Genomic DNA, 12509 nt, shown 5'->3' with positions numbered 1-12509 from the left:
GGTTTGTTGTCTATGTTTTAAATCTGTTTTTAAATCTATTTCTAGTTGGAAAATGCTCTTTTGGCCTGGTGGCTAATTATTCTTTTAATTTCTAATTATTCAGGAGGACTTGGACAAAGTCTATGGTGGTTACGGCCCTCTATAAGTGAACATATATTAGCATATATTTGAGCACAAAACTCATAGACATTAAAAAATAAAAGCTATAAAAACACAATTTGTATTAATTTAACACAGGTAGAGGATAAGATATATTGTTTTACCTGAACATGGTTGACAGAGTTCCGTGATGTCCAGATGTGTGGTGTGGTTTCTGATGGGATTGTTGAGCACACAGCTGTAGGTGTTTTTATCCTGATATTCCACCTCCAGAGGTAGAGAGAGACTGATGCTGAGATCAGACACACTGATGCTGGACAATAAACTGTTTCCTTTGAACCAGGAGAGAGTCACATGACTCACATTCACAGCTGAACACACCAGTGAACAATTCTCGCTTGATGATGATGATGATGATGATGATGAACAGTTTGAGGAGTTACTGGTGATGACAGGAACAGGCAGACGAGCTTGAAAATAACAAAAATCACATCTGCTCATGAACTGATCAACATAGAGTCTCTGCCTTTGTTGTGTTGTCTCTTTCTGTGAGCTATTTTACATTTTCAGAAATTAAGATTTAGGATTAAGGTTATATGAAAGGAGCAAAATCTCCCTTTGACCTTTACACCGCTAGATGGGTGAAAATATCACACAATGTAGCTTTAATCTAAACTCTATCTCAGTCATGTAAGGACATAATTTACTCACCATAGACAGTAACGTTGAATCTCTTGTATGAAGTTCTTCTGCTGATGACGGTTAGTTTATAAAGTCCAGTGTGTTCAGATCTGATGTTTCTGATGGTCAGAGATCCAGTTTGACTGTCCATCTGAAGTCTTTTCTCAAATGCTGTATTACTGTCATATGTATAGATGTTCTGTCTGTGGATTTCAGCGATACGAGTGTCTTGGGGTCCAAAGAACCACAGTATCAGATCATCTGTCTGTACTTTAACATCAGTGTTTAGAGTGACAGAATCTCCCTCAGTCACTGACACTGACTTCACTTCATCTGAATCAGCAAACACACCTGGAGAGAAGGGGAAAAAAAGCTCCATTTAAAAAAGATTCAAGATCAACCCTTGTCAAAAAATCCTATTGGAATTTCACTTTGTCCTATAGGATCTTATTGGATTCTTAGAATCCTATAGGACATTCTGATTCATTTTAATGGAATTTCACTTTTCAATGAAAAAACACTGAGATTGGCTTAATATTGTTATATAACCATAGCAAAGCATTTGCATAGAAAAACAATCACACTTTCAAATGAAATAATTAGGTTGCGTGTTCCTTTAATAATAAAAAAATATATTAATATAAAATATATATAAAAGTGCCATTTTGTCTCACTATCTAGTGCAGGGGTGGCATTTTAAATAAAATATTATTGAGAAAGATTAACAAAATGATTGCACTAAATAATTAACACCATGAGAGGGTATTCAAACTGATAGCATAGTTTTTGGAATTGTCCCATCACAAATAAACAAATAAAATTGAAACATTGACTCTTTTTTTTAAGGATGACGTACCAATCGATAGCAGTAAACACAGACAGAAGAAAGATGTCCGGTGATTCATTTTTATGAACTTCTTAACAACTCGACGATATACAGCCAAACATGACGAGAAACATCGAGTGCGCCAAAAACCATTTCATCGATCCGGTACTCCGCTTAGAAAAACAATATCCGTTCACAGGTGGAGTTCACGTCACATCTTCAATAACAAAATATATCCATACGAGAATTAAACACCAGGTTTACATATTTGAGTCCGTTCAGTAAAAGGATCTATGCGACCAGGCGTGAGTCTCTCTCTCTCTCTCTCTCTCTCTCTCTCTCTCTCTCTCTCTCTCTCTCTCAATTCAAATGTGCTTTATTGGCATGACAATTGTTTCAATGTATTGCCAAAGCAGGGGCGTAGCCATCTTTTCAGAAGTGAGGGGGACAGAATTTTTTTTTTTTTTTTTTTTTTTTTGTGGAAAATATAATAATTTATATAATTTATCGCGTCTCTTGCTTTTAATTGGGCAAGATATCAAATACACTGCTGAACAATAACCACTAATTATTATCTATAATATTATTCTCCTATTTTTTGTGCCAATTTTATGATTGGTTTATATACTAGCCTACAAACACTTGTGCATATATATATATATATATATAGTCTAATGTAAACCATGCTGTTCTCTATGTGAAGATATAGTAAAGTGTGATTTATTCCTGTGATCAAAGCTGAATTTATCATCATTACTCCAGTCTTCAGTGTCACATGATCCTTCACTAATCATTCTCATATGAGGATCTGATAATCAACACACAGTTATGATTATTATCAGTTGTGCTGCTCATAGTGCTGCTTAATTTTTGTGGAAACCATCTAAACATTTGTGGTAAAATTAAAAAAGAGAGAAATTAATACTTTTGTTGATCAGACATGCATTAAATTGATCACAAGTGATATTTTTAATATTACAAAAGATAATAATTTATTTAATGAATGCAATAAAATGCTATCCATTGAACTTTCTATTCATTAAAGAATCCTGAAAAATAACATGTAGGCTATCATGGTTTCCACAACATTTTTAAGCAGCACAACTGTTTTCAACACAGATAATAATCATAAATGTTTCTTGATTATAAAATCATCATCTGAGAATGATCAGTGAAGGATCATGTGACACTGAAGACTGGAGTAATGATGATAAATTCAGCTTTGATCACAGGAATAAATTACAATATATTCACATAGGAAAAAAGCTGTTTAGATTTGTAATAATATTTCAAAATATTACTGTTTGAACTATTGTTGATTACATACATGCAGCCCTGGTGAGCAGAAGATACTAAACATTAAAAGCTGCATTATTCATATGATCGCCTACTTTATTGTCAATAAATAGGCTACATTGAGATGACTTGAAAAACACACATAAAGCATATATTGTCGCAATCGTCTGATTGTCGTCGTCACGTTTCATAACTCATAACGATTGTTTTTCTTCAGCTGCAGCTCCAGCGTGACTGGATATTACCTCTACGAATCCACGTTTGACATTCTGTGAGCGCGCCCTCCTCATATTTAGATGCGAATAAAATGACAGGTCATGCATAGATTATTTTTTTGTCTCTGAATTTAAATCTTGATGTATTCACATTGGTTTCTATATAAATACACTTGCCCGTGACCTCAAGAAGCGCGCAATCAACCCAGATTAAAGAAAGCTGTTTTTAGCGTCCCTGTTACCTTGCCCGCCCCCACGCCGGTTCGGATCCCGCTCGGAGCGGGTCGACTAGGATCGGTGAGACCCAGTAAAAGTGCGGGGGACGAAAATACATTTTATTAAAAGTGAGGGGGACACGTCCCCCGCGTCCCCCGCGTAATCTACGCCCATGTGCCAAAGCATTAACATTGCATTAACATTAACATTGTAATATTTTGAGCCAGATTCTGATTGGTATTTCAAATTGGATTGATTTTAGAAAGCCCTTCTTGCTTTCTCTTTCAGTTCATTCACGGCCAAGCTGAAGTTTCTGTTTGCATTGAAGTTTCTCTCTCTCTAGATTCAAATAGCTTGTCATGGTGAAAGAAATCTTTACATTGCCAAAGCATTCATAACACTATACAATAAAAACAAATAAATAAATAATAATACAAATCAAATAAAAATTACATGAAAATAAACATAGCAATAAAATGTCCAATCTTCTAATATTTACACAATTGGTAGCTCTGACCTGCTGGAGGCTCTTTTGTCGTGACAGAACCTCACGTATCTAGCAGCCAGGTTTGCGTTCTCTGGGCTTTCTCCTAGCAGGATTTAGAGTTTGTCCTTATTTGATTTTTAAAGGGGGGGTGAAACACTCCGTTTCAGTCAATCTCATGTCAATCTTGAGTACCTATAGAGTAGTATTGCATCCTTCATATCTCCGAAAAGTCTTTAGTTTTATTATATTTATAAAAGAAATATAGGCTGTACCGAGTCTTTCCGGAAAAAAAACGAGCGCCTGGAGGCGTATCGTGTGGGCGGAGCTAAAGAATGACAAATGTGCAAAGCGGTGACGTCCTCAAGCGTGGAGAAACCCATGGCTATCGAGCTCAGCTAATAGATATGATCCAGAATCAGATCCGGAGGCTGAAATAAATTGAACAGGAGAAACAACAACAGCAGGACGTCCGTCTCTGTGGTATGTACTGTATTTAGTGGCCTGTCAACATTTGTGTGTGTTTACTCACAGTTTATGAGGACATAATTCAGTTTATGGACTATTGTATGCGACTAAACCTTAGCAGTAGCAAGCAAAACGGTTTTGCACGTCAGACTAGTGTAACGTTATACATAGAACTACAATGGAGTCCATTTGAATGAGGAAGCACACAATCGTGTCGTTTACTGATGTTTACTCACGTGACGATAGCCAACAGCACAGACATTTGAAGCAGTTTTACTCACCGCCTGCTTCCAAAGCAGCCGAACCTTTATTGCTGGGACCGCTCCGTCAAAAACACACTTCTTTGGTATGATTTGGTGAAGTCCTGTGACAGCAGTGACCGTGGAAATCCACTTTGCGACGCGACTGAAGCGATGTTGTGAAGCTTTCCGTCATTTCTGCATTCAAATCGGTTCAAATGCAGCGCTGCCTTCCCGGAATGCTGTGCTGAAGCGTTGAAGTCGCTTGATGTCACCCATAGGAATAAAGTGGAGCACAGCGCGCGACAGAAGTGTTCACCGACGAGTGGATCTGCAGCTGAGCGAGTGTTTATGAGCGTGCATTTCCTCTCTCGCTCTAGTCATGCGCGCGCACCCTACCGGGAGAAGAGCCCATACAAGGACCTTCCGCTCTAGTAACGTCAAGCCGAGCCATACTCGGAAAAAAACTCTCAGAAACTTGTGAGAAACCGGAAGGAATATTTTACTCCATCAAACGTCCAACATTAGTTTTTGAAACTTTGTCTATGTTAGGATGGGAATCCAAGTCTTTAACAGTGTAAAAAGCTCAGTATGCATGAAACAGCATTTCACCCCCCCCCCCCCCCCCCCCCCTTGAAGGAAGTCTTTCTGATGGGTTGTGAAATGGGGATAGAATGTGTCTCTAATGTTTTTATAATGGGCAGAATGTCAAGAAGTGTAGCTCTGTTTCCAGCTGCTTCTCTGTGCAGTGAGGACACAGTCGCTCTTCTTTCGGCAGGCAGGTCTCTCTCTCTCTCTCTCTCTCTCTCTCTCTCTCTCTCTCTCGTTTTCAACGCCGGGCCATATTACTTCAGAGATGGTATTGGGTTAAACTCAGTGCCTATGCCGACGATGTCACGGTAATAGTAAGGTCAAATGAAGATGTGTGCAAACTGCTCTTGAGATGTATCAAAAAGCCTCCTCGGCCCGAGTCAACTGGGAAAAAAGTGCATCCTTGTTATTAGGCCAATGGGAGGAAGAGGATAGGCCGGTTCCCAAACTGCCTCAGCACTGCCTCTGGAGCTCAGAGGGGTTCAAAGTGCTGGGGGTCTTTTTTGGAACAGAGCAATACATGCAGAAAAACTGGGAAGGTCTTTATGAAAAGGTGTCTGGTCGCTTACAGAAATGGAGATGGATTCTTCCTCAATTGTTATATAGAGGGAGGCTTTGTTGTTAACAATCTAGCAGCAGCAATGCTGTGGTATCGTTTGACTGTTATTGACCCCCCGAAAGAACTGCTACAGAAACTACAAAAGGACTTTGTTGATTTTTTTGGGGGGATGGTTTCCATTGGCTTCCTGCTGGGATCCTATATTTGCCAGTAATTGAAGGAGGTCAAGGACTGATTGAAATGTCAGCTAAAGTCAGAGCCATGAGACTAAAATCTGCCCAGAGACGGCTTTTTTCTACAGATTTTATCCCTTGGGTGTCACTTGGACGAAGGGTGCGTTCACACTTGTAGTTCGGTTAGTTTGGTTCGTTTGGTCCGGACCAAAAAACAAAAACAAAACATAATAGTCCTGGTCCGCTTAGCGTTCACAAGGGCATTTTTAACAGCGAACCTAAAGTTACCGAACCAAAGGCACAGGGAGACGGTCACAACCTGATTGGTCGGCTTATATGACGTAGGAGCTCGTTTACAGAACCTTCAAAACAATGCTGTGTGTGGATTACACGCGCGGGCATTTTATGCGCGTACATATGGCATTATTTTTTTAACAGAGAACTCATGAAGAGCTCATGAAATGTTAAAAACATTCAAAACAACGCTGTGTGCTGGATTAAACGCGATCATTTTATGCGCGTCCTCTTTTTGGTCCGTTTACATGTCTTTGGTCCGTGTTGCGTTCATATATCAATCGAACTGCACCAGAGTTCGTTTGGAAGCGGACCGAGACCCATCTTTTTAGCGGTCTCGGTCCGCTTGTTTGTTGCGCACCAGGGTTCGGATGGCAGCGTTTACATATGTTCAAATGAACCGCACTAACCGAGCAATCGCACCAGGGTTCGTTTTAAACGAACCAAACATGACAAACAAACATGACGCTTGACCCGGACCCTTTGTAGTCACTTTTCAACGAACTCGGCGTACCTTTATAGTCAATTTTCAACGTGCTGGGTGCTCCATTCATTACAATGATAAACCTTTGGCATCATAAACAGACGCATTTAATTATTTGAGTTTATAAAATGATGCTCAGGTGCTGGCTAAGATGGTCTCAGCATGTGTAAGTGCTGTTGTCTTCTGGATGTTCTTTCTGAGGGTATACTGGGCTTCCTTACAGGTCTGGGTGGAGGTTGCTGGACTCTTTTGTGGTTCTGACTCAGGGCCACATCTTTTGGGGTCTTGGCGAAGGCAGGAACAGCTGTCTTGTAGAGATGACAATGGTCGTAGAGACATGTAAGGTCCAGGGTAGGGTGGTGTGCCAAGTGCACATTGGGGTGCAATTTTGAATTTATTTTATTTTTACAGCGCTTTTATTCTTGACATTATGAATTTGTCAAAAGTAGGTTTCCAGAAAGTGTCTTTTCAAAATGTTGTCAGTGAATGATGATATGGTTATGTACTAAAGAGGAAACCCATGGGGGGATCCAGGGTTTGTCTCATGACACATCTTTAAACACATATGAAGCATGGGCACATAAATGTTGTCTAATATTATATTGGTTTATATGTTGTATATTCAAAACTTTATCATTATTCTAAAGAACTCATGTGATATGCAAATAGTAGTGGCTGTGAGGCACAAGAGACAGTGGGGATGAAACTTCATGCCGCATGCAAATAGTGCTTAGGGGTATCGGGATTATCGGGATTGGTGGATAAAGATTGCCTTGCCTGTGCGCTCATTTTCAGCTACACAGCCTTAGTGATGTTCCTTGCCATAATTCACTGAGAGATTCAAACAAACTGAAACTGACATTTAAAGAAAAATTCACACTGCACCAACGGACACTGACCTGCATCTTCACAGCTAAGACATAAAGTGTCAACTTTCTCACATTTGGTGACAAAACCCAACAGTGTCACTTTCTCTTTTGATCAGCACATGTCGATGAGAAATGGGCTTAAGACGTCTGTTCAGTTTACAACATGAAACAAAATTGTAGTAGACTTATAATACTGCTACTTTTATTTCAATCATTTAAATATTTATATGTGGAAATGCAATTAGAGGCCAAGCAGCAAAAGATAAATCTTAATAAAAAAAATTAAAAAAATCTCACTGTGGCTCTTAAATGCAGACTAGAGCCACCATAAGGGGCAAAAACTGTTCAAAGTTTTCTGTTATTTACACTGAACTGATTTGAGAATATGCCTTTTCTCTCCAAAGGTATGACAAGCTACATTCAACATTTAAATCTTCACCAGTTTTGAGTCACATGACGTCCTGATCAAATGGGTGTGTTCAAAACTGTGGCTAGAATGATGAAGCTGTCTCATGTTTCCATATTTGTATAAATACACCTTGAGCAGCTTTACGTGCATTTATTGTCTAAAACCCAAAGCAGATCTTTGTATCTCTGTTCACACCTGGTTCATAAACATAAAGGACCAAAAATGCGATCATTCAACTGAGACTTTCAGTCCTTTTGTTCTGAAATAAAAGCTTGACTCTGTGCATTCACTTTAATAGAGATGACGTTCAATGTCAGGCGGAACTGACGGATCCGAATCATCGGGACTGCAGGTAAACAAGCATCACAAGAGGATAGCGAAACAACAGCTCTCTTGGACACAAATGTCTTGTTCCAGGCTGTGCAGGAGACGTGAGGAAACTTTTCTACCCTTCCAACAGATAAAAAATGTCAACGGTCATGGTTGATGTTGATTATAATCGGATACCACAACAATTTAATTCAAGATCGTTCGTTTGTTCGGCCCATTTCAAGCAAGCGTCGCTCAGCGGCAATTACAACTGTATTCCTGCAAGCAGTAAGTAGGGATTTATCCACTTATTGACTGTTTAAACAATTTCTGATTAAATCGAAAGCTTCTTAGAGACAGCATTGTCTAGATAACGTAAGATGCTAGTACAGTAACAATAGGAAACTCCATACAAAACTAAATAGTGTGTCTAATGACAAAGGGTAATATTATTTTTTATTACAAAATACAACTGTAGATACGTTGCTTACAGATTGTTCACTCGATCCTTCTAGCAAACGTCACCTTTTCCAGCATATAAGTTAAAACGATAGTCATTTGACAAGACTTTTCATTTTATAAAAATATATATATATTAGAGGTGTAACGATTCGTTTAACAATGATTTGATTCGTATCACGATTTGAGGTTGTCGATATGATTTAAGGACAATATTGGTTCATTTAGAATTATATGATCCAAAACGATTCAGTGACTTGAAATCAATTCAGTAATTTTTTAGCCAAAAATTTAAATCAGTGTGACTGTTTTATTTCAACCGAATCGAATCGTTGTTAAAACGAATCGTTACACCCATAATATATATTTATATTTTTGAGAACTAAAGTATGATGTTTTTGCATGCTTGTATTTCAGAGTACATCACAGTCACTGCGTAGCCTACATTGTGACTAACGTTATATAAACATGCAATATCGTTGACGAAAAAAGACAAGTCTAAAATCACTGATTTTGGTTTTGTCTGAGGAAAGGAAGAGCGTTCTAGCTTGCGGTTGCCAGATTTCAGTAATTTAAATCCCCCAATCAGAGCTTTTCTGTGAAAAGAACACTTATACTATCCGGTGTTTTAACTAAACATGTACAATCTGGCAACCATATGCACGCAAGCTCTTTCTCGCGCTCGGATGATCTGAAAACACCAATAAACAAGTAAGCTGCATTTCAGCAATCTCCATTTGAGATGTTCTGCTTAAAGTGTCATTCAGTCGGTCTGTGTTCTGTCAGGACTCACGAGCCGCTTCACTGAACAGCTGTGAGCTGCTGAAATAAGCCAATCAGAGCAGAGCTCAACATTAATATTCATGACTCTTCCAAATAAGGTAAAAACAGAGCACTACATCCTAGGAACAGTTTATAGGGTTGTAAATGGACCTGTGAAACTGTATCTGGACAATTTTTTCCCTTAAATAAGCTACACACCCTCTATGTAGATATCAGAGAACAATTTAACATATTGTTTCAACTCATTCTAGTGCACTTTTAATAATATGATATACTAAATAATGTAATTAATAAACTGACAATCCTGCAGTAACTATGTTCGGCAGATGACTTGGTTATTGATAGATTTTGTATAGGTGTGTGTGTGTGTCCAGTGGTCCTAGACATATATGGACCATAGAAAAAAGATGGGTGTGAACCAAACAGAGGAAGTTCCGGGAGGATATCTTGTGAATTGCAGGTCCTAACATTGCTGTATCTGTTTTTAAAGCCTCCACACACAGTCGTTGGGTTAAGACTCTTTGAAGGCTGACATATATATATATATATGATTATTAGGAACACCTGTTCAATTTCTCATTAATGCAATTATCTAATCAACCAATCACATGGCAGTTGCTTCAATGTATTTAGGGGTGTGGTCCTGGTCAAGACAATCTCCGAAACTTCAAACTGAATGTCAGAATGGGAAAGAAAGGGGATTTGAGTGTGGCATGGTTGTTGGTGCCAGGCGGGCTGGTCTGAGTATTTCACAATCTTCTCAGTTACTGGGATTTTCACATACAGCCATTTCTAGGGCTTACAAAGAAAACATCCAGTATGCAGCAGTCCTGTGGGTGAAAATGCCTTGTTGATGCTAGAGGTCAGAGGAGAATGGGCCGACTCATTCAAGCTGATAGAAGAGCAACTTTGACTGAAATAACTACTCGTTACAACCGAGGTATGCAGCAAAGCATTTGTGAATCCACAAAACACACAACCTTGAGGCGGATGGGCTACAACAGCAGAAGACCCCACCGGGTACCACTCATCTCCACTACGGGAAAAGAGGCTACAATTTGCACAAGCTCACAAAAATTGGACAGTTGAAGACTGGAAAAATGTTGCCTGGTCTGATGAGTCTCGATTTCTGTTGAGACATTCAGACGGTAGAGTCAGAATTTGGGGTAAACAGAACGAGAGCATGAATCCATCATGCCTTGTTACCACTGTGCAGGCTGGTGGTGGTGGTGTAATGGTGTGGGGGGTGTTTTCTTGGCACACTTTAGGCCCCTTAATGCCAACTGGACATCTTTTAAATGTCACAGCCTACCTGAGCATTGTTTCTGACCATGTCCATCTCTTTATGACCACCATGTACCCATCCTCTGACAGTTCCTGCACGATAATACACCATGTAACAAACCTCGAATCATTTTAAATTGGTTGAACATGACAATGAGTTCACTGTATTAAAATAGCCCCCACACAGTCACTAGATCTCAACCCAATAGAGCTTCTGTGGGATGTGGTGGAACGGGAGCTTCGTGCCCTGGATGTGCATCCCACAAATCTCCATCAACTGCAAGATGCTATTGAAGGGGGGAGTGGGCCGACACCCTTGCCTCTTTATCATATGCATCTTCATCATATGCATCTTATCCTTTTGAATGAATTTTAATAACCTCATGAATTAAATAATCAGTTATTATCCTTTCAAAATAATGAATTATTGACAATCAATTATATTTGATCATTAACACATTTAACTATTATTTAATATGATTTTGACTCTATGTCTGCTGTATGGTGTCTAATTTGCTTTCCAGAGACGGTCTGACAAAGACAGTCTGACCCCTATCTATGTGCCCTGACATAGATAGCCTGACCTCTATCTCTGGGTCCTGACCAACAGGGCCTTGGAGAGAAAGTTAGAACTTCCAAGAGGTGAATCCTGCCTGTTGTTAGTAACCCCAGGACAGGAAGGGGTGGGAGGATTTGAGTCTCCCAATTGTGATTTCTTCCCATTTATATAGTGTGATTTTTCCCATTGATAGAAGTACATTTTTGTCTTTATATTTCTTTATAGAATGAGTAGATGATATAACTCATACTTTACTTTTTGGAGATTTGTTTGTCATGTGGTGTTGATATCTTGTTCTGTTGATAAGCTCACTGCTGCGCTAACCTTGGAGGAGAGATGTGCCCTAGAGTCTTGTGTGTGTGTGTGTGTTACATGTTCTGTGCAGGTCTATGGACTGGATTGGACCGCTTTTCTCACACCCTAGACCTCTTGGCGTCTTTCTAGGACTCCCCTGAAGTCAACACTACCCCAATCTTGGGATTGTCTGATGTATACATCCTGATTAACAACAACAACATCTCCTATCTATTCTCGTGTGACACATTGTTTAGACGTTATGCCAATCAGTAATATTCCACGTGTTTGTAATGATGTAAATCATGCCCTTGAAATTGGTATAACTGGTGTGGTAATTTTGTGTAGAGTAGAGTCTGGCCTCACACCGCCCTGAGAGACTCTAAAGCTGACTCTACTGATGAAACTGCAAACTATTCTTCAGTAAAATTCTCTCCGATGATTGAACATCCTGACTCCTGGTCTTCATTTCGCATATCTGGTCTATGGGTCAAAACTGTAACCCCTAACACTATCCTATCAATATGAGCCAACATTTCTAAAGAATGCTTTCAGCACCTTGTTGAATCAATGCCACTTAGAATTAAGGCAGTTCTGAAGGCGAGAGGGGGTCAAACACAGTATTAGTAGGGTGTTCCTAATAATCCTTTAGGTGAGTTTTACATGAGTGAGCTTTAGGTGAGTTTAATTTATATATATACAGTAAATTACACAAAATACATTATATGATTATGATATCTAGTCAGTTAGTACAGTTTAAAAACACTATACAAGAAAGGCATGGTCTTCTTTTGTATGTTGGGGCGGCAGTGGCTCAGTGGTTCATGTAGCTTGTCTACAAACCGGGTGGATCGATCCCCAGTTCCACCTGACCAAGTGTAGAAGTGTCTATGAGCAAGACACCTAACCCCAGCTGCT

General features: G+C 39.3%; 1 protein-coding gene across 1 annotated transcript; it reads right to left on the bottom strand.

The window, feature by feature from the left end:
• Positions 1-228: 228 nt before the first annotated feature.
• On the bottom strand, positions 229-1879 carry LOC137039745 (CD48 antigen-like). The gene is made up of 3 exons (XM_067415021.1): positions 1637-1879; positions 811-1131; positions 229-569 (listed from the first exon to the last, which is right to left on the bottom strand). The coding sequence occupies exons 1-3, from the start codon at positions 1683-1685 to the stop codon at positions 229-231; spliced, it is 711 nt and encodes a 236-aa protein (XP_067271122.1). The 5' UTR covers positions 1686-1879.
• Between the last annotated feature and the right edge of the window lie 10630 nt (positions 1880-12509).

Source organism: Pseudorasbora parva, chromosome 14 (genome assembly GCF_024679245.1).
Source record: "Pseudorasbora parva isolate DD20220531a chromosome 14, ASM2467924v1, whole genome shotgun sequence".
Lineage (NCBI taxonomy): Eukaryota > Metazoa > Chordata > Actinopteri > Cypriniformes > Gobionidae > Pseudorasbora > Pseudorasbora parva.
The sequence above is the reverse complement of the archived record's forward strand: the minus strand, read 5'-3'. Positions and strand labels throughout refer to the sequence as shown.

Excerpts from the sequence above, each read along its gene's own strand:
- LOC137039745 (XM_067415021.1), bottom strand. The coding sequence starts at position 1,685 with ATGAATCACCGGACATCTTTCTTCTGTCTGTGTTTACTGCTATCGATT. Across the intron at positions 1,132-1,636 it reads GTGTTTACTGCTATCGATTG|GTGTGTTTGCTGATTCAGAT; the intron begins GTACGTCATCCT and ends CCTTCTCTCCAG. Across the intron at positions 570-810 it reads ATTCAACGTTACTGTCTATG|CTCGTCTGCCTGTTCCTGTC; the intron begins GTGAGTAAATTA and ends GTTATTTTCAAG.